The sequence below is a fragment of the Onychomys torridus genome, chromosome 10 (assembly GCF_903995425.1).
Source record: "Onychomys torridus chromosome 10, mOncTor1.1, whole genome shotgun sequence".
NCBI classification, from domain to species: domain Eukaryota; kingdom Metazoa; phylum Chordata; class Mammalia; order Rodentia; family Cricetidae; genus Onychomys; species Onychomys torridus.
Window position 1 is genome coordinate 56,647,204 of NC_050452.1, and position 23,100 is coordinate 56,670,303.

The 23,100-nt window shown below is 44.0% G+C and overlaps 1 protein-coding gene across 1 annotated transcript in view; it reads right to left on the reverse strand.

The window, feature by feature from the left end:
- The window catches only part of Zcchc4 (zinc finger CCHC-type containing 4), a 32,551-nt gene extending 15,074 nt beyond the window's left edge, over window positions 1–17,477 (reverse strand). Inside the window, exons 1-3 of the mRNA XM_036200343.1 lie at window positions 17,346–17,477; window positions 16,160–16,278; window positions 15,120–15,202 (exon numbers count right to left, since the gene is read on the reverse strand). Coding sequence (XP_036056236.1) covers window positions 15,120–15,202; window positions 16,160–16,278; window positions 17,346–17,469 — 326 coding nt within the window. The 5' untranslated portion in view covers window positions 17,470–17,477. The remainder of the gene's footprint in view (window positions 1–15,119; window positions 15,203–16,159; window positions 16,279–17,345) is intronic.
- Between the last annotated feature and the right edge of the window lie 5,623 nt (window positions 17,478–23,100).

Sequence of the window (23,100 nt, forward strand, 5' to 3'; positions counted from 1 at the left end):
TTGGAGGGAACAGAGGAGCATGGGCAGCTGGCCACACACCACCCAGAAGGAGTAAGTGGATCACAACTGAAGTAGCCACACAGACCCCAGAAGAGCTTGGTACCAAAACCAGAGCAGGAAAACCTCATACGTGTAAGTCCTGGGGCCAGCACTCAGAAAGGCTCTATCTCAGTGATGTGGAAACCACCCTGAGGGCTAGGAAAAAATGGCCCAATAGGTAAGATCATATGCTCTGCATGCATGAGGACCCAGGTTCAAATCCCTGGCACCAATGGGAAAAGCTGAACATGGCTACACATACTATTACCTCTAGCACTGAGGGAGGAGGGGGACCAGCAGAGACAGGCAGATCCCTTTCAAAAATGAAAAGAAGGGATCCACTTCCACAATCTTATAAAGCTTATCTAAGGAAACCTCAAGGCTGACATCTTACTGAGGAAAGAGTAGATGCCTTCCCCCTAAGCTTGAAGCAAGCTCTTCTTAGATATCATCTGCTAAAGTTTCTAGCCAACCTAATTAGACAAAATAATGGATGGGACAGGGAATATTAAAATTTCTGTAATCATGGTCAACATTGTCATAGATGTATAAAGTTCTAAGAAAATCTTCAGACAGGCTACTGAACTAGTAAGCAAACTTATCCAGGTCGCAGAGCAAAAGCTAATGTACAAAGTCAACTGTACTGTTCCAGACTATAAGGCCACCAGGTTGGTCTCCAGTGCAGCCAAAAATAAATAAATAAAGCAAAAAGAACAGGAGGGAAGAACTGAACACATATCCATGAGGCAGCCCCCAGGGTTGGCTCCACAGCACTATGCATTAAAGCAATGATCAAACCCTTCCTAAGCTCTAGGCAACAGTCATCAATTACTGCTAAAAACCACCAGCTGATAGGCTGAGAGATTTTACATAGACTAGCTAATATCGATCTTAATTCCATAAAAAGGAACAACTAACCTTGTGTGCCTTACGGTACACAAAAAAAGTAAAGGGAGGGAGGCTTATTCTAAAAGAAATCACCCAGGAGAGCTGGCTGTCGCTACTTCGGGCAAGGGCAGTTCTTCTCGAAGCTCCAGGACTATCTGCTTCTACTGCCTCAGACAGCGCTTTTAAATTGAGATGGAATTCGCAAGCTGCACAATTCACCAGTTGCTGTGTACAAGTCATTGGTGCATAGGGTATATATCAAGTCATGCTACATTGCCACAGCCTAATTCCAGATTTTCATCACCACAAAAAGAAACCTCACCCCATTGGCAGTTGCTCCCCATTACCCCACCCTCCAGCTTTGGCCACCACGAATCCATTTCTAGTCTCCAGGGATCTGCCTACTCTATTTTTTCTTTTTTCTTTTTTTGGTTTTTCAAGACAGGGTTTCTCTGTGTAGCTTTGCACCTTTCCTGGATCTCGCGCTGTAGACCAGGCTGGCCTCAAACTCACAGAGATCCGCCTGGCTCTGCCTCCCGAGTGCTGGGATTACAGGCGTGAGCCACCACCACCTGGCTGGGTGGGATTTGCCTACTCTAGACATGTCACATAAATGGAATCACAGAGTAGCTACACACAGATTCTTATACAAAACGTTTAAATAAATGACTTTCGCTTCAAGATGGAAACTCCTTTGACTTTCAGCCAAAGAGATACATGAACAAGTCCGGCCAAAGAGCCATTCTGGGCACTGAAGCCAGTCACGGGGTCAGAACAAAGGTGAGGACAAGAGCAGCACAATGCAATGGGGGGGGGGGGGGGGGGGCTGGGGCGCAGAGCTTGTGCTACGGAATAGCGCACAGACCCATGTACGGCCTAAAACTACAGAGTCAAGCAAAGAACCCTAAGATAGATTCAAAAGCATCAAAAGTAATCTAAAGGGGAAAAAAATTCACCTAAAATGAAAGTGATAAGACACGAGGAAGAAACAGACGGTCTCTTCTCATTTTACACAGATAAAGGTCAGAGAAAGGATTGGACACGGCATCGAAAGGTCCCATGGAGGGCTAGCAAGATGACTTACCAGGTAAAGCACGGGCCACAAAAGCCTGATGACTTGAGTTCAATCCCAGGACTCACAAAACCACAGTGGAAGGGGAGGACCAACTCCCCCAAGTGCCCTCTGACCTCTCCACCTGTGCCGTGGCCACATGCACCTACACTTACACACACATATCAGACAGGAAAGTTTCAAAGGTGATAGAAAAATATAAAAGAAGCACTAGCACCACCCTAAGAGGGAGAAAACATAAACTATAATATAAAGAGAACAAGAGAGAAGCAAAAGTAGACACCCAAACCCAGAACATGCAGACTGTTAAAATAAGACAAAAATAGGCTGATTCACCGTGACAACAAAATACAAGTGACTTATTCCCAATGCCAGAGGTGCTTAGACTTAAGTTGGCCATATCACAAATAAGCAGGAGCAGTAGGCCTTGGCCCTGTCTTCGCTAGCAGGTGGCATCTGCTTACCTAGGAGCTTGTAGTGCATCTCAGAGCAGGATGCACTGGACAGTCTCCATCCTGGCTGAGACCATGTATCAGAGTGGGGAGGGAATCTTGAGCCCCAAGAGGATGGGGAGTTTGGGGCAGGACTATACCAGATGATCGTGAATTGTGCTCCACACCAGTAAGGAACGCGGGTAGAATTTGCATTGTGACTATAAAAACCACTGGTTTGTGCCCAACTGGAATCTGAACAGCCACTGTGTGAATCTGGGAGTTGGTCTGAGCTGGCATGGGTTCTGGGGGAAGGATCTGCAGGAAGTTCAACACTTGGAGTATCAACAGCCTGCTTTCAATATCTGGAGTATCTTGACATCATTATCATAGGGTTGGGGGCTTGTTTCTCATAATCACTGTATCAAAGAAAATGTATCATTCTGGATCAAAGCAAAATCCAGACTGTTATTTCATTATTTTCACATTTTATTTTGGTTCATGTATGCTGTTGATGTTGGAGGTAACTGCTGTCAGCAGAGGTGCGGTTCAACTGTATGCTAAGGAAGTGTGGTCCCAGTTCCTAACGCCATCATGTACTGAAGTCATTACTAGAATTCCAGTGAAGAGTTGTCTGCCATCAAGCCATGGCTTAGCATGGAGGCACACTACCGTGCAGGCAGTGGGCACATGTGGTACTGGAGATGAACACACTCCACCACAACAAACACAGGCTGTATAAGACCGAAGAAAACAAGAAAGATGCCTGAGACAGACAGTTCACGTGATCATCAACTTACAGCATCTGCACTCGGGGAAACACATCTCCAGGCAGAGCTGTGGAGGACTACCGTGATTAGGTTAACTGAGATGGGAAGAGTGACCTAATGAAGGGCAACACCCTTCCCCGGGCTTGTGTGCACTGCATGAAAGGAGAAAGCTAATAGAGCATTAGCATTTGTTATAATGTTTCCTGACTACAGACAAGTGAGCAGCTGCTTCAAGTCCTTGCCACCAGGACATCCTTGCCACGACATACTACACTCTCAAGCTGTGAGCCAAGATAAGCCCTTTAGCTTGCTTTTGTCAGAGAATTTTACCACATGCAGATGAAGTACATGAATTTCAAGCAGATTCTGATACTCAGAGTGGTCAGACCACCTACCACACAATGGAACAGACAGCTGAAGGTGGAGGCCATGAATTCTCCAGGAAGAGAAGTGTGGAGGTTTGAATGAGTGTCATCCATAAACCTCAGGCGTTTGAATACTTGGTACCTGTCCCGTTGGAAGCTCTGCCTCCACCACCCTCCTCCAAAGCCTGCCCCTTTCAGAAAGCCCAAGCAGTGGCTCCTCCCGCAAGCGGCTCCAGACCACGCCTACAAGGTATTTAAGCTCTGCTCCATTGACCTGCTACATGGTTTCTCCTTCTCCCTTCCCCAGAGATCACCCGGAGTGATTGTGCAGATTAAACCTGGTCCTTTAGGTTTTTTTGTGTTTTTTTTTTTTGTTTTGTTTTGTTTTTTTTTTTTTTTTTTTCAAGACAGGTTTTCTCTGTGTAGCTTTGCGCCTTTCCTAAAACTTTGTAGACCAGGCTGGCCTTCAACTCACAGAAATCCGCCTGCCTCTGCCTCCCAAGTGCTGGGATTAAAGGCGAGCGCCACCACCGCCTGCCTAGTCCTTTGATCTGGATTATTGCATCAGCGAGAAACCTACTACCGGGGATACAAAATACTTACCATCTGGTGCCCAGCTTGGGCACGTCCTCCTCAGGCCCCCAGCAATGTGGGAAGCCGCTCTCCCCCTTTGCTACACCAGATGGACTTTGGCTCGGGTAAGTACCCATGTCCAAGCAAAAAAGCCTATAAGGGATCCAGGATCTCTTCTGAGTATTTTGACCCCTTCCGGGTCAAAGGCTTTCGGGGCACCCTGCTAGGACACAGCCATGCCAAGGCAAGCCCAATCTGTTTCCGGAACAAAGTTAGTCTTTGTTCTGTGGGAGCTTTGGTTAGAAAAGGTTTTATCCAAAGATACCTTCCCTGCCCACACTACTTGACCCCAGGCTATCCTGGGTCTAGTCTTCAGTCTCTGGCACAGGCTTGGAATTGGGCAGCGCCCAGTCTAAATCCAATCCCCAGTTGCTGCAAAATTTATCCAAATTGGGGCCGTCTTACACCTCACCCAGGACTTCTGGGCTCTGCACGCCCTTGTTCTGTTTGTCTGCATCTCTGCCCCTCCCCCACTCTCTGCTTCTGCCTGCTCTCCCACCATACCATGCTGGAGTTCTACCCACCCATTCCACCTGTAACAAATTCATTCTTCTTGAATAAACTCTGTTACACCTTCCTCTCTCCTAAAAATCTCTTTTCCAAATCCTCCACTTACTGTTCCAGCTCGCTCAGCTGGGCTTTCTTTCGATCTTGGGCAGCTTTTACTGCTCCTGTTTTTCACTTCCCTCCAAAGTGCCTTCTCAGGGCTCAGGGACCTGAGGCGCTGCTGCTTGCAAGCCCAAAGCGCCCCACCAACCTTGGACCCTGCTGCCTATGAGCCGGGCACCATGACTGGCAGGACCCTGCGTTATGGCCAGGAAGGGTCTTTTATTCCTATGCTTTCTTACATGCTGCTTTATACTGTAAACTCTTTCAGGATTTTTAAGTTGGTCATCTGACATGGTTTTTCCCGCAGAAACTTTTGTTGGTCTTTCTGTTAAAAAAAAGTCCCATTTGTGTGTATGGTTGGAAATGTGGCCACTGCATGCTTGTTTCTGACTGGTCTTGGATGTCTGAGTTTACATGTTCTATGTGTCTTGGTAATAGTTCAGCTGCTATTACAGTGAGCTGCCTGGGCTCAGAATTTGCCTCTGGAATTTGCTGGTTCTAATGTGATGACAAAGTTATTCTATGTTGTTCTGCCTTATTCAAAGAAAAAAAAACAGCTAAAGAATTGGTTATGGTTTAAAAAATCTGTAACTGCCGGGTGATGGTGGTGCACGCCTTGATCCCAGCACTTGGGAAGCAGAGCCAGGTGGATCTCTGTGAGTTCGAGGCCAGCCTGGATCTCTGTGAGTTCGAGGCCAGCCTGGTCTACAGAGCAAGATCCAGGACAGGCACCAAAACTACACAGAGAATCCCTGTCTTGAAAAAACAAACAAAATCTGTAACAAAAAGTTAGGTTAAAACTTGTAACTCCAAATTCAAACTGCTCCGAGAAACAATGTGGTCTGCCACCATCTAAGTTAAGGACATCACATGGGCAGCCACCATTTTGACTAAGGATAGTGAAGAGGGAGGTCATATGACTTCACTGCCATCTTAAATAAAGGTGACCACCCAGAGTAGGTACACCAAGAGACAACAGGTCTCCAAAGTATTTTAGATTAGATAGATTTCAGTATGATAATTCTTGTCCTGTTCTAAAAACGAGGTTTTAAAACAATGCTGGTTTACTGAGGCATCAAAGCTGCACCTCCATACATCCATGTACAGGCATGTATCTTCCTGGCAGCTAGATTTTGTATTGTAAGAGTATCCCCTTGGTATTGATTTTAGAAACACTAAATTGTTTACACTGTGAAAACTGGGTTTTGCCTTCTAGAGATACTAAACTGCTTATATCTAATGGATAATGATCCCCTGATTCCCAAACACTTCAGAGATATGAGAATGTGGCATTTAATAAAAAAGCTTCTCATGATAGAGAACAGATAGATACCAGCCTCTGGCATTACCCTGCATCTCCTACAAGGAAGATGGATGGCCGCAAAAGAACTTCCACCTGGAGCTTGTTTTAAATGTAGTAAAGCCAGTCACACAGGAGAAAACTGCCTTGCACCTTAATTGCTGCTAAGACCCTGTCCAGACCGTGCCCAAGGTGGACACTGGAGTATTGATTGCCCTGGTTTGCCAAGACAAGATAGGCCAGTCTCCCCAAATTCCTACTCCAAGGCAAGTCTGTCAGATCTTCTGAGTCTGGCAGCTGAAGACTGATCTTGCCCTGGGACCCCTGTCCCCAAGGATCATGTAGAAACCTGGGGTAGCTGCCTAGGCAGCTGGAAAGCTGTCTCATTTCTACTTACTCAGGTGAAATTTCTCCTCAGAACTGATGGTGTTTGATGACTAGGGTACGGATAGATTTACCAGTTTAACAGCTCTCCCTACAGTCCACTAAGGCTGCAACCACCTTGGTAGATCATTAGTTCATTAGTAAAGTTTCCTGTTAAACACAGGCAGGTTTGCCTCGTTCACAAGGTTTGCCTTCATAGTAAAGGACCAACAGGTTCCAGATGTAATTTCCCACTAAAAGTATGTAAAGATGTTTCAGACTTCTGTCCCCTTTCTATGCTATTGTTACACTGGATTTTGGAGGTTGGGAGTTTTAGTATTGATAAATGCAGTTGTGATAAACTGATAGAACACAATACAAACAGCTTTCAGAAGTTCTTAAATTTCTGTAGATTTTACTGGTCCCAGCTTTAGGACTCCATGGAGGCTTTTTCGGCATTACTGTGTTGTCTCCAGCCACATATGGCAAAACTCTGCTAAAATGCCAACTCCTCCCCATATCAAACAGGTTAGCACTAAAGAGGGTGTGGAAGCCTGCAGATTGTTCAACTCTGTTCCTCCTCCCCTGCTCCTCAGCCTCTTTCCCACTCGCTAATTCTTCACTCGCTCAACCTCTTTTGTTCAGTAAATTTCCTCTGGTTGACTTCTAAGTAGACTTAAAGGTATGTTTCATCAGGCTAAAACCAGGCCCTAGGAAAAATGTTTTAGCCCAAAGACATAGCCTTTGCTATGACACCAACGTATAAATCTGTTCCATCTGTTTTACAGGCACCTGCAGATTCCTGGAAAGAGTTCTGTTACTGTATCAAGAAATGTGGCCTGGTGGAAATTAGTATCAGTCTCTAGAGCCTCTTTTGGACCCCACCCATCTTCGAGCCTGTGTTTTACAGATCCACTTCTCCTGCTAGAGGTGTGCCAAGGCCAACCCGAAGGGGGCCCTCCAGATACACCAGCTCTAGGACACCAGCTAGGTGAGTACTAGCAGGTTAACTTCACCCACATGCTCACTCATAAAAAGCTCTGTTATCTCTTAATTCCTGTTGATACCTTTACAGGATGGATGGAGGCACTCCCCACCTCCAGAGAAACAACAGATGATGGCTCAGGTACTCCTGGAACACAACATCCCCCGATTTGACTTGCCATCCCCCCAAGCTCCTGGGACATCAGTGCTGGTACCACCTCTCTCAAGCAGGCACCTATCCAGGATAGATGGTCCGTCAAGCAACTGGGACCCTCCACCCTCCGGTTTTCAACACTGTCCCAATGAAGGGCCTGTCTGCTCTTCTGCCTTGCTCATTCATCTTTGTCAGCACAACCAGGTCACAGCTCCGTTGCATCCTCATGGCAATCTCCACTCCCCCCATGGCTAGTCCCATTCATATGGCTGTTGATAACAACTTATTTTTTCTCCTAGAACTTGCCTTCTCTACTTCTTCAAGAAACAGATTCTTGAGGTCTCTAGGGTGGCAGTTAACCAAATGCTTCTTCACCCACACCTCCCACTGAGCGGGAGCCCACTGACTCCTGACTCCCTGTCCCCACATCATCCTATGCCAACAGGAAGTAGCCAGACTTGAACCAGTGCCCATATATCCAAGGTTGAGATGTTCTATATCATCACAGCTCTGCCTCAGCCCCACTCCTCCCTCTCCAAACCCTGCCCCGTTCAGAAAGCCCACCAAGCTGCTGTTCCTCCCCCAGAGCTGCTCAAGACCACACCTACAGGGTATTTAAGCTCCGGTCCATAGACCCGCCACATGATTTCTCCTCCTCCCTTCCCTCAAGATCACCCAGGAGTGTTTTGCTCAAGTTAAATCTGGTCCTTTACCTTTTAATTCAGCTCCATTTGGCTTACTGCATTGGCGGAGAAACTCACTATCTACTACTGGGGATTCAAAATACTAGCAGTACCCAGCTGGAAGCCTGAGGTGTGGCCTTGCTGGAGGAAGTATGCCACTGGGGGCTGGCTCTGAGGTTTCAAGACTCATGCCAGTTGGTGCTCTCTACCTCCTGCTGTGGTTCAAGACGTGAACTCTCCACTGTTCCTGCTACCATCTCTTGGGTCCACCATCATGGATTCTAACTCTCTGGAACATAAGCCCACTTAAATGCTTTCTTTTATAAAGTTGCCTTGGAACTTTATAAAAAAGCAACTAATGCAGAAAGCAATAGTGGGCAGACAGGACCATTCACCCACCCGAGAGTAACTAATATCAAAAGGAGGAAAGAACACTACTACTCTCTGAACCCTGATTACTTCCTTCCTTGAAGGCCTCGCAAACTACTCTTCAGAGACCTCCATCACCAGCTCATGAAGCCTTTCTTGATGGAAGGTAAACAGATCTTACATCTATTTCATATCTCATGACCACAACATCATCATTCACCTATACTGCTTTAAATTTAGCATTCAGACAGGCTTTTGAAGTTTGAGAGAATGAAGGAACAGGAGACGGAAGCTCTCAGGATTACTCAGCTCCTGCCTCCTATTTACTACTGCACATGCCCTGAGGGAGAGGAAATTTCATTCTGCCGCATGGCTCAGCATGATTCACAAATTGCAGGCTAGCATTTTGAAATGTCATTTTTATTGATCTCCATTTGATGTTCCATTTGCCTTTCCTGGAGTACACAAATTATGTTTATGGCATTTGTCTAACAGCAGACCTTGAAAATCTAAGTTTAAATGAGTTCTGAAAAAAAAATAACCAAATGAAATATCAACCAAGCAAAATTATCTGGATGCACATAAATTAACACTGATCTCCACATTCAAATTTATCTTCCCCTCAGACTTCATAGGTCACAATAAGGATGGAAGCACACCATATAATAGAATATTAACACATTTCAAAGCATAACAGGCAGCTAAAAACTATAAGGAAAAGCAAACCTCAGGCACGAAATGTAAATCTGTCAGCTGAACATCTATGAAATACAACATGATTCAAAGACCATGTTAGAAAAAAATGCTTATCAAGTCCCATTCCATAAACTAGAAATCTGTGCAACATTCCCAGGCCCACAACAAAAACTGGGTAACAAAGATCTATTCATCTTACTGCCATCATTCTTTTTGAAAAATTTCAAAACAACATGAGCCAGCTGGGAATCGTGGTCCATGCCTATAAGTCTAGCACTTGGGTTGAGACAGGAAGATTGCAAGTTCAAGGCTAGCCTGGGCTACATACCAAGACCTTATCTAAAAACGAAAAAAGCCAGTAGGAAGCTCTTCCTACTTACACTGAGACCATGGTTGCTTTTTATCCTAAGTATCAAGTTTAAATACAATTTATGCTTGCAGTATAGTTCTTTAGTAAGCTAATTTACAGATGAGCTGACATGATTAAATTACCTAAATTAGAAAACAATTACAACTCAAGAATATATCATCCTTAGGTTCATTCACACACAAAAAGGAAACCCTAGTCTCAACATGAAGGCATATTAAGGAAACAGGTAATCCACCAGGCTTGATTTTAAAACTGCCAAGATCTCAACACGATTTATCTTAAGGTAAGTCTTAGAAGAATGACCTACCTAGAACTTTTTCTCCACACAGCATATAACAAAACATGGGAACATGACTAGAAAGCAATGCAGTGAAATCAACTCAGTCTCTATTACTTTCCCAAACCTGATTAGATGTCACATCTTCACAGTATGCGGATCAGCTAATGCATAGGTCAGTAGTAATGTCCTCACTTTCCTGAGCACCTAAGTCATCTCAGCAAAGTGAGCCGAAGCTTATGTAACATATTCTTCATACTCTACATCAGGTTTAAGCATACACACACATACATTGGCTCCAATGTTAGCACTTAGGTTCTCTTTGAACTTTTAACAAATACCTACTGTATGAACAAATGATTAGAGGGACTGATGTTTCTGGCAATAAAACCCAATGTTATGGGTCATACATGGTTTAAGATGTTGAAGATAATTTTATCAAAACATACTCTCAAGAGATCAGCATAAAATAGACGAAGTTACTGCTCTCAGCCCCCACCCCCAAATAGCCTTTTGGAAATTCAATACTTTATATTTTAGGCAATTTTATATTTTAATTATGCATTATGAGCTGGAGAGATGGCTTGATGGTTAAGGACACTTGTTGCTGTTACAGAGGACCAGGGTTTAGCTCCCGGTACCCAAATGATGGCTCAGAACCATCTACAAATGCAGTTCCAAGAAATCTAATATTTTCTCTTGGCCTCCTTGGGCATCAGGGACACACATGGTGAACATACATACATGCAGGCAAAATACAAACATAAAAGTAAATAAATCTAAAAACAGATTTTAAACAATTCTCTGTCAGGTGTGGTAGAATAAATACCCTTTAATCCCAGCACTCAGAGGCAGAGGCAGGTGGATCATTGTGAGTTTGAGGCCAGTCTGGTCTCCAGAGCAAGTTCTAGGACAGCTAGGGCTGTTACACAGAGACACCCAGTCTCAAATAACCAAAATAAAATAACCATGTATCATGGAAACATGGTTGAATGGTGAGTGCTTGCCTTGAATACATGAGGCGTGTGTGAAAAATAATCCCCACACTCTGGCAGTATGGAGATGAGAACAGAACTCCACTTCCTGGCTAGATGTGTATTATGTAGAGAAAAGGTCCACCTAGATATTAGCATCCAACCACGTCACCGATATCCTTATGTGACATGAAAACACGCTTACCAGATAAAAATGGCTGACAGAAGCAGACTATAAAACTAAAGACGTATTTTGACTACAACACCATAAAAAAGCAAACTTTAGTGTCAATTCCAATGTGGCCCCCCAAAATGGTTGTGCTGGTGACAATGTCCTAAACAGAAGAACTCTGGCCAGGAAAACAGGATAGTTACTGGGTAAACAACATATGGCTAAACGTGGGTTTCTGTTTATGAGGAATCTCCCTTAAACCACCAGAACCATCTCTTAACCTGCTACCTTGGGCAACGGCATCCAGTCCTGGCCAGTCAGCTCCAAGAACCCACCCTGCGACTGTCATAAACCCCCGTGCTTTTCCACCATTTTGCTCCTCTCTGCCCCACCCCCAGAGAGCCTTGGCACTTTGATCTCCAATAACCTGTATTTCTACCCTGGAACTGTACAGTGTGGAGGTTTCACTTCGCTCTCGCTTACACTTAGCAGAGGGAAAAAAAGGCTAGCAGCAAATCCTACATGACTGTAAAAGGGATGGGTTGCTGGGCAAAAGCACAGGCCATGCTTTTCTGTTTCCTAAACCATCAATATTCTGTTTCCTACAGTTACGATAGTCACATCCTGACACATCTTTATCTCCTGTCTGCATACAGTAAATCATTACCAGTCACTAATTACTATTTGCTTCCATGTCTAAACTGATACTTTGAATCAAAGAGGCAGAAAGTATGAATCACAATTCAGTCATTCTAACAGGATGGACTTCAAGTTACTTCACTGCTCCAAGCCCCCATTTTCCCACCCAAGTTGGCCACCTTGGCAGAACTGAATGTCACCTCAGGTAAAACATCTTGCAGAGCTCCAGCCTCATACGAATGCTCGCTCATACTCAGCTCCTTCTCAGCATTTTTCATTGTTGACTGAGTTCCTATCCAGGAACAGACCTCTCTGGGTAAGTACTGAAGTGAAGGGGCAATCAAGTTATCTTCATAAAAGCATCCTCTATCACAAGCTTTAAAGTCTTAGGAAGCAGCTGGGTGGTGGTGGCGCACGCCTTTAATTCCAGCACTCGGGGAGGCAAAGGCAGGCAGATCTCTGTGAGTTCCAGGCCAGCCTGGTTGTTCTACAGAGCAAGATCCAGGACAGGCACTAAAACTACATAGAGAAACCCCTGTCTCGAAAAACCAAAAAAAAGAAAAGTCTAAGGAAGCTCAGGCAAGATGTTTTATTTATTTATTCACTTACTGTGATTTGGGTTGGGTTTGTTTGTTTTATTTTGTTCAAGACAAGATCTCTCTTCTTAGCCCTTGCCTGGAATTCCCTATAGAGAGCAGGCAAGCCTGAAACTCAGAGTACCACCCACCTCCCAGTGCTGGGATTAAAGTAATTCACAACCACACCCAGCTTCAAACAAGATATTTTAAACAGGTCACAGGACTCCTCACTTGGCCAGAATAAGGCTTCACAGTGCTGAGTGCTGAATCCTGGGTAGCAGAAGGAAGTACCATAAATGAAAATCTATCTGTCCTCAGTAAACTGTCAGACGGGGCTTCCTGGACAGTTTTGCCCAGCACATAGAGCACTATGTCTAAGAGTCGGGGCAGAAATGAATTCTTGTCACAAGTTTCCTGTGGAAATACGTGTATGAATTCCAATGCATCCAATAACATTTTTTTTTAAAGATTTATTTACTACGTATACAGCATGTATGTCTGCAGGCCAGAAGAGGGCATCAGATCTCATTACAGCTGGTTGTGAGCCACCATGTGGTTGCTGGGAACTAAACTCAGGACCTCTGGAGGAGCAGTCAGTGCTCTTAACCTCTGAGCCATCTCTCCAGCCTTTTTTTTTTTTTTTTTTAAGATTAATTTACTATGCCAATAACATCTTAATAACACCAGTTGTAAAATGTTTTCAGCTTTTGCCTATAATCCTGCACTTGAGCGGCAGAAGCACACGGATTGTAAAATCAAATCCAGCCAGAGCTATATGGTAAGAGTCTATCTCAAAACAAACAAACAAACAACAACAACAACAAAACCCCCAGGGCTAGGGCTAGAAAGATGGCTCTCTGTTAAGAAAGGTTCTGCTCTTCCAGTGTACCCGGGTCCAGTTTCCAGCATGAACATGGTGGCTTATAATCATCTCTAATTCCAGTCCCAGGGAATCCAATGCCCTTTTCTGGCCTCTATAGGCACCAAGCATTAATGTGGTGCATAGACACACACAAAGGCAAAACACTCATAAAATAAATGTTAATCAATTTTTTAAGCCCATAGCTAAATGTAGCTTTGTAATGTTTACAGTCACAGAGCTGTTCAGGGTCTCAAGGACAAGTTGGCACTCAAGTTCATTAAGAACAAGGGGACACACAGCAATGACAACACAAGTCAGAAGGAGGTGGGCAACACCCTGGAGGCCACGAGGAAGGCAGAAGCCAAGGCCTGAGTCCATTCTGCTGATTCCGCGCGCTCTCGCTCTCTCTCTCTCTCTCTCTCTCTCTCTCTCTCTCTCTCACACACACACACACACACACACACACACACACACACACACACACACACACGGAACGGGGAGAGAGAGAGAGAGAGAGAGAGAGAGAGAGAAGACAATAGTATTTGAGTAGATAATTCTCCAAAGAAATCACAAATGCCAATATATACATGAAATAATGACCAACATCAATACTAATTCAGGAAACAAAAGTCAAAACCACAACACACCACTTCTCAACTACTAGGATGACCTGACATAAAAGCTGGGCATGTGCCACATGCCCATGTACTCACAGTGCTCCTATGGGAAGAGCGGGGTGAGGGAAGCAGAGTCCCTGGTAACTTGCAGATAAACTAACCGGGTCCACACAGCAGTGAACACGACAGACCCCCAATTCAAGCAAGCAGAGGAACACCTCTTCAAGATGTCCTGTGACCTCAAAGGGCATGCTGTGGAATGTGCACACGCACACGCACGCGCGCGCGCGCGCGCGCGCGCGCGCACACACACACACACACACACACACACACATTAAAAATCATAATAACATGGCTAAGATGTCATTTACTGCTATATCTCTTGCCTATCATACACAAGACCTGTGGTGTTTGATCTCTAGTATCACACAGAAAAAGTAAATGTTAGCCGGACAGTGGTGGCGCACACTTTTAATCCCGGCAGTCGGGAGGCAGAGGCAGGTGGATCTCTGTGAGTTTGAAGCCAGTCTGGTCTACAGAGCGAGACCCAGGACAAGCCAGGACTACACACAGAAACCCTGTCTTGGGAAAAAAAAAAAAAAAAAGAAAAAGTAAATGTAACCTCTATCCATTGGTGACAGGGACATTAAATTGTTTTCAGCCACCCACTGTGGGAAAGCTGGGGAGCTCCTCAAAAAGAACTAAATAGTTACCATATGAGCAGGCGAAGCCTCCTCTGTGTCTACTGGAAAGATGTGAACACGTATTTTGTTTGTCTGCGTTCACTGCTGCATTATTCACAACAGTCAAGAGGTATAAGCAAACCCAATGTCCATCAACAGAGAGATGGCTTTCAGAACATGGTTCCTACACACAATGAGATATTCGTCAAAAAAGAAAGCTTGGTCAGATGCTGTAACGTGGATGTAACTTGGAAACATGCTAAATGGAAAAGTCATAGAACAAATAGTATATTATTCCACTCATATGTACCTAGAATAATCAAATTCATAGCATCAAAAAGTAGGTAAGAGGTCACCAAGGTTTGGAGGAGGTGGAGTGAGGAGTTATTACTCCATGGTGACAGAATTTCTGTTTGACGGGATAAAAACAGGAAACAGCAGAAATAATTGCACACATCATGAATGTAATCAAATCAAAACCAGTGAATTGTACACATACAAATAATTCAAATGGAAACTCTTGTGTTAAAAATAAATAAATGAAAGTTAGCTTAAAGGAACAGAAAAAAAAAGTAACATTACTGCCAATACCTTTCTATGCATTGTGCGCGGGATAGAGGGGGCTGACATCTTTGGTTATGAGCTTCTCGGGCAGCAAGTCTAGTTTCCGACAACTGAAAGACAGAGTAAACCTCATTCAGTCATTTATTTATTTATTATCAGGAGCGTGGAACACACCACTACCCCCTTTGTATCTTGGACTTCCCAGTCCCCAGAGCTCTTGAGAAATAAATGATTGTTGTTTTATAATATTCTTGTTAGAAAAATATAAGTTGCTGGGAGTAGTGGTGCACACCTTTTATTCCAGCACTCAAGAGACAGAGGCAGGCAGATCTCTCTGTGAGTTCAAGGCCAGCCTGGTTTACATCGTGAGTTCCAGGACAGTCACTGATACATAGTGAGACACCAAAAAAAAAAAAAAAAAAACAAAACAGTTAGTTGCTAGTTGGTGGTGGCACACACCTTTAATGAATCCCAGCACTCCAGCGGCAGAGGCAGGTGATCTCTGTGAGTTCTGAGGCCACCCTGGTCTATAGAGTGTGTCCCAGGACAGCCAGGACTAAACAAAGAAACCCCATCTCCAAAACCAAAATTAAATTAAATTAAATAAATAATAAAATTGAAGTTAAAACACAGAGGTTGAATACTCAAACTAATTTTCTTTTGAGTCAGTAACACAACAGTATCAAAGTTCAGAGTTAAGTAATAACTCCATTCTCCAGGGGGGAAAAATCCAAAGCATGGGATTTTCATCCCTCTTAAAAGGTATTTATCTTGGGGGTAGAGAGATGGCTCAGCAGTTGAGATCAAAGTCTATTCAAAACACCCACATCAGGAGGTTCACAACTACCTGTAACTCCAGTTCTAGAGGATCCCAAGACCTCTTCTGATATCCACAAGCACTTGAACACATCTGAACATACCCATAAAAAGGCACACAAATACATACATATGACTAAAAATAAATATTAAATACCAATGTACTAAAATAAAGATATCATTTTACACAGTGTTTAAACTGCATGTTTATTGGTTCATTCTCAATAAAACTGGCCAAAAATTTATCATACCTTTTCATCTTCCCATTGAAAAAAATTACAGTCTTTTCTATCTCTACAGGCTGAGCAGGCATAAAACTTCCGTGTTTCTTCCTTCCCTTGGCTCACTTTTACAAACAGAAGAGTGGGCCCTAGTTCCAGAATAGATAGGGGAAAAAAAGGTGTCAAGCAGTAGTCTACACCAAGTCATTTTGCATAAAACATATTCAGGCATTATGCATAATTTATAATTCAATGCACTATTCTGTGATAAACTTTACTTTCTTCAGTTGCACCGATGCATTAGAATATTAGAAATAATTTTATTTATTTTATTTTATTATTTTTAAAACTGCTCTCAGCCGGGCGGTGGTGGCGCATGCCTTTAATCCCAGCACTTGGGAGGCAGAGCCAGGCGGATCTCTGTGAGTTCGAGGCCAGCCTGGTCTACCAAGTGAGTTGCAGGAAAGGCGCAAAGCTACACACAGAGAAACCCTGTCTCGAAAAAGAAAAGAAAAGAAAACAAACAAACAACAACAACAACAACAAAAAAACCCTGCTCTCTCCAGAAAGAAAATGCTTGCTGTCTGCGTTATTAAAGACACTGGCTTGGGTCCATAATGAAAGTAAGCTTAAAGGAATAGACCTGGATAAAAACAAAGGGAGAAGCCCAGAGAACTGCAAGGTTTGCTATTACTGAGGGAGGGGAAGGGAGGAGGGCGACACCGGGCGCTGGGTGGGGGGCGGGGGGTGTCTTCTCAGTGAAAACCTGGGCTTTACAGTTGTTGGACAATGCCTCTTAAGATCTCCAAAAGGGAAAGTTGATTTAACTTTCTGTTTTTCTTTCTTTTCTCATTCTAACTTAAAAACAAACAAAACCCCAGCAAATCAAGAAATGAAACCCCCCCACTAAGGACTTGACAACGGGAATCTTTCAGTCCCGTGCTTTCTCCCTTCTGCTTACTCCCTACCCCGCCCCGCAAAGTAGACTTGTTAACAGCTCTGGAGCCAAAGCTCCAACAGTCAGCCAGGGGGTTCTTAAATACAGTGGAAAACACTTTCTGAAACCAGATGGTACTCAAGCATCACACAAGGTGCGGAAGAGGGACAGAGACAAGCCTTCCCTTCCAGAGACAAGTCCTAAAAGCCCACAGAGGGATCCAGCCCAACCCTCGCCATTGGCGCCAGCCGGCCAGGCTGAGCACAGACGCCGACCCACCGTGTGGGCACAGCGGGGCGGGAGCCGCGGGCTCCGAGGGGACCGACAACTCCACCCCGGACGCCCTGCGCCCCGCGCTGCCTTCATCCTCCAGGGACTCAAGAGAGTCCATGGGCGCCGCCATCTTCCCGCCGCCGTCCCGAAAGCCTCAGCCCCAACCGAGGAGGCGGAGAAAGAGCGCCGCCGCCGCCGCCCAAGGACGCACAGCGCCCCGCGTGTCCTGGAGGAGCCAGGCTAGAGAGACTTGTGGGGAGCTGGTTGGTGGGTGGGTGGGTGGGTGGTTCGTTCGAGTTAGGGTTTCTCTGTATAATAGCTCTCGCTGTCCTGGAACTCGCTTTGTAGACCAGGCTGGCCTTGAACTCACAGAGATCCACCTGCCTCTACCTCCCAAGTGCTGGGACTAAAGGCATGGCCCACCACTGCCCTGCGAAATGAATCTTTAGAAGAAAAATTTGATTCGATTATAGAGCCAAAAGACCAACAAAGAGCTAAAACAACAGCTCAGCAGCTCTGTTGGCTTTTACAAAGCCACAGTACAGTCTAGACTCTTGTTTTGTGTTTTGGTTTGGTTTTGTGTCAGGGTCTCATGTAGTCCAGGCCAGCCTCCAACTCCCTAGTAGCAGAGTTTGACCTTGAACTCCTGAACTTCTGTCTCTTCCTACCAAATACTGGGATTACCAGCATGCATCACCATGCCTGGAGCTCACCTAACGTTTACTGTTGTACTTGACTATTGGATTCCCACTGATACTTGTACATCAGTAAAAGAATGTCCCCATTTGCCAGTGACAATTTTCTACAGTTTTTATAACTTCTAGTTTAATTTGGCAAAGTTGCAAGATATGAGACTAACATACAAAATGATCATCTAAACATATAATTTAGAATACTACTTAGAATTCCCAAATAAATGGAGCATGTATAAGTCTAACATGCACAGGTATCAGAGCAGAAAACTAGAAAATGCTGAAAAAAAAATCAAGAAAGATCTAAATAAATATGGAAGCATAGCCTGCTCATTACGTGGGAGATGAAACACAGTGAAGATGCCAGCTCCTCCCAGGTTTAATGTGGACTGATTTAGTGCAATTTCAAAGCATTATTCTGAAATTTATAGGAAAAGGCAAAGAAATGGCTAAAATAATTTTGAAAGAAAGTAACAGGGGGAGAAATTAGTCTATACAGTTCCAAGCATGGTGGTAGTAGTAACCAAAACTCACACACACACACACACACACACACACACACACACACACACATCTGATTGTGAATAAAATTGTCAAATGTGTCATTTTGTAGTATCCCTCACACAGCACAAAGCACACACATACAAAGCTCAACAAAGGTTGATCTGAATAAGGTACATGAGAAGCTACCACATAATTAAAAAGATAATGTGCCAGGTGGTGGTGGTGCGTGCCTTTAATCCCAGCACTTGGGAGGCAGAGCCAGGTGGATCTCTGTGAGTTTGAGGCCAGCCTGGTCTTACCAAGTGAGTTCCAAGAAAGGCACAAAGCTACATAGAGAAACCTTGTCTTGGAAAACCAAAAAAAAGATAATGTAGGCTTCAAAAATAATGCAATTTTCTTTTTTGATGAAGAACTTTGGTGAAGGGGAAAAAACATGCCTTGTATTTAGGCACACAGTTACCAGTTCACAACAGGTAGGCATGTATTCTAGGAACTGTGCCACTAGGGGATTTGTTACATAAACATTAGAGTAGACTCTACACAACTGAGAAGACTGCAATATCACCACGGTTCTAATTTTTTAGAACACTGTTGCAGTAGCTACACATGTGTATATCCGGTCAATGACTGGAATGTCATTATGAGAAGTTAGCTATGATTAATAGACTATATTATATTATATTAATAGCACCGGCCAAGAGGGTTATGGTAGTCATTAGTAAGTTATGATTGTTTTTATTGCCTAATAGTGTCTTTAGTTCATACTGGGTGCAGAGATACACTGAGAGCCTTGGGAGGATTCTAATGGAAACTGAAAAGAGACCTGAGCACTGGGATGGACTCTGGCCACATGTCCCATCATTCAGAGCTTAATCCTAAGGTTAAGACCCAATGAATTCAGAAACTCTTCCCACAAAGGCTCTGGACAGAGCAGTGAACTCCTACAAGCACCAGGAAGTCTATCCCATTGTCTTTTGAAAACTCCAATCTCCGAATCTCCTTCAAGGACTATGAATGAAGCCAGATCATTTTCTAGAAGAAGTCTTATCATTGTCTCTATCTTCTGGTAGTCCCCCAAAGCCTGTTGAAGAAGGTTGGTCCCGTCACTCACAACCAATCATGACTGACACTGTAATCATCATGATGGAGATGTATAGCCACTACTGTGGCATCCTTTTCCAGTCAAGTTCCAAACCTTGGCTGCACTCTCTGCCACTGGTAGCTCTTCCTCTTAGGCTCCCCCAAGTCTTCTAGGTTTTTGGTAGAATGTGGTTTCCTCGGCACTCTTTGCTTTACTACCCCAGTCTCAGAACTTAACCCTAATGAGCTGATCTTGAAGCCCCCAAGACGTCTTCTCTCTGCTTTCCCTTCCCAGCCCTGAAAAGCTCCAACCATGGAAACTTGGCTGAGAAGGCATGGGATGTAAAGGGACTATGGGGGACTTCTGAAACCTCTGAAAAACAGTGACAACATTAAAGAGCTACACACCCTGGAACCACCACCCTCTTGTGAGCTATTGAGACTCACTGGGATTATAGGCACGTGCCACCACATCTGGCCTTTACCTAGCATGTCTGATGTGCTAGGCAAAAGTCCCATGGAGTGGGTCTCTAGGAAGCCAGAACAGTCCTGAATGTGAGTCTGGTTCAGTGACGGAGTGATTGCCATGTATATAGGAGACCCTGTCTCCCACAAAGCAAAACAAAGGCAACCCTGTACACCTGGAAGTTTGCAAAAGGCCTTTCATCAAACCTGGAAAAGCAGCCCAGCCCCTTTTTCCTGCTTGCAACACCCTTCTGGTAAGAAAGCTAGAGAGGAGGGCTGAAGGAAACAGGGCTCATATATGAAAGTGGCTGTGCCCTCTAGAAATGTAAAATGGAAACCTTGAGAATAAGAAATCTGCTACAGAGGAGAGCTGCACAAATGGTGGGCTGAAGGTGTTCTCCAAGATTCCTGTCCCCCCGGAACTCACATCACATGACCTTCCTGCGAGTTAGGCTTGTCAGAAATATCAGGTTGTTCATCAAGCTGAGAACATGGTGGTAGGTTAGAGTGGCCCTAAACCCGATGATTCTAAGATTATCTGTGGTGGTTTCAAGAAGAATAGTTCCCATAGGCCTATATATTGAATACTTGGTCCTCAGTTGTGGAACTATTGAGGAAAGATTAGGTGTGGCCTTGGAGATGTGTCCCTGGGGGTGGGCTTTGTGCTTTGAAAATCCCATACCCAAGCTAAGCATGGTGGCACACACCTTTAATCCCAGCACTCAGGAAGCAGGGGCAGGCAGACATCTCTATGAGTTTGAGGCCAGCCTGGTCCTCAGAGTGAGTTCCAGATAGAGAAACCCTGTCTCCAAAAACAAAACCAAAGAGAAGCCCACACCATTCCCAGTGTCTGTCTTGTGCTTGTGAATCAGACATAAACTCTGTACACTGCTCCAGCACCATACCTGTTGGTCTGCTGCCGTGCTTCCTGCCATGATGGTTACGAATGGACCTTACTACGCTCGGGAACCATGAGCCCCAAATTAAATGCTTTCTTTTGGAAGCTGTCGTGATCATCGGGCTGTGTTACAGCAATGAAAGAAAACCTAAGACAGTACCCCTAGAAGGACATTGGAGGGTAACATGGAGAGTACAGAGATAAAGGCCACATAGAGACGGAGGTAGTTTGCATTGGGGATCCTCTGTTTTGAGTCATGGAACTGATAGGGGACAGGAGGGACGGATAAGGATACTTGGATATTGTATAGCATAGAGACACACTTGTACTCTGTATTGTAAAATGAAATCAGTAAAGCATGCAATTTATCACTAGCATAGCATGCATGCAGTTAATGCTTTGTTTGTTCTGAGTTAACCCTTCCCTGCCCAGATGGCCCTTGAAGGAATATATGGCTGATATTAGCAGAAACTAACTAGACTCAGCATTTTCAAACAGTGTCTGAGCCCAGACACCCCCAGAATGAGGGTGACAGTGAGAGAATCTTGGGCTTGTATTAGAAGTAGCTGTCTTTCCATTCGCTAAATTATTACCAGAAATTAGGTGTTTAGAAGCTGAGACTGTAGCTCAGTTGGTAGAATGCTTGCCTGACATGCACAAAGTCCTAGGTTCAACCCTCCCCCACACAAAAAAACCTGGGCATGGCAGCATAAGCATGTAACTCTGTAGCAGAATCTTAACAGGTCTTATTAATAAGAACAAACCTGAAACCAGATATTGGGGTGAATGCTGGAAGATCAGAGAATCAGAACAAGCCAAGGCTACCTCGCCTTGCCAGTTCCTCAGCTGATCCTGTTCCCTCAGACTGGATGCCTCTGAGTCCTCATCCAGAATGAATCTCAGCTTGAAAGCCTGAAAGGTTAACCAGCTCTAGCTCCTGGTCCTCACGCCTTAAATACCTTTCTGCTTTCTGCCATCACTTCCTGGGATTAAAGGTGTGAGTCACCATGCTTGGCTCTATCCTTGAACACACAGAAATCCAGGCAGATCTCTTTCTCTGGAATGCTAGGATTAAAGGCATGTGCTACCACTGCCTATCCTCTATGTTTAATGTTGTAGCTGTTCTGTCTCTGACCCCAGATAAGTTTACTAGAATGTACAATATTTCGGGGAACACAATACCACCACATTTCCTCTTTTTTGTCTAAAATTTAAAAAAGTTTTAACTAATACAAGAAAAACTATATCCAATAAGTATATACAATATATACAGTCAAGACTTACATTAACGATGTCTAGTCCATTAACATTTGACAGATTCAGACAAAAAAATTCCAAAATGTCCAGTCCAGTAACATTTGATAAATTCAGACAAAATTTTATTACTTGTCCTATTTAAAACAAGTAGTTTCTTTTTGAAAGTAGACTCAATAATTGACTTTTTTATCTTATCATATCCATATTCTCTCTTTTCATAATAGATTCAATAATCTACCTCATCATGTTTATATCTTCCCCTTTTTTCTTTTAGAATAGATTCAATGATCTACCTCATATCTATATTATCTTTTTTCTTTTTCTTTTTTTTAAACAAAAACTCTGAATCTAATCTCCTTGTTCAGCTTTTTTCCTGACCATTAACAATTAACAACTTGTAACTAACCATCATAAACAATGACAATTGTCTACAAGTCATTGAACGACCAAAAAACACCCACTCCATCTCTTGGGAATATGGACATAGTTTTCTTAAAATTACTCCCTGCTTTGTGAGGGCGAAGAAGAAGAAGGAGAAGGAGAAGGAGAAGAAGGAGGAGAGAAAAGAAAAGAAAAAGAAAAGAAAAGAAAAGAAAAGAAAGCCGGGTGGTGGTGGCACATGCCTGTAATCCCACACTCTGGAGGCTGAGGCAGGTGGATCTCCGTGAGTTCGAGGCCAGACTGGTCTACAGAGCTAGTTCAGGACAGGCTCCAAAGCTACAGAGAAACTCTGTCTTGAAAATCAAAAACAAAAACAGCAAAAAGAAAAAAAACAAAAAGATAAACCCACAAAGCTGTAGTTGAAGATTTCCTGTGTCCTGCTCAGGCCACAGTCGGGACATATCTCTCCCACCTGCATCCCACA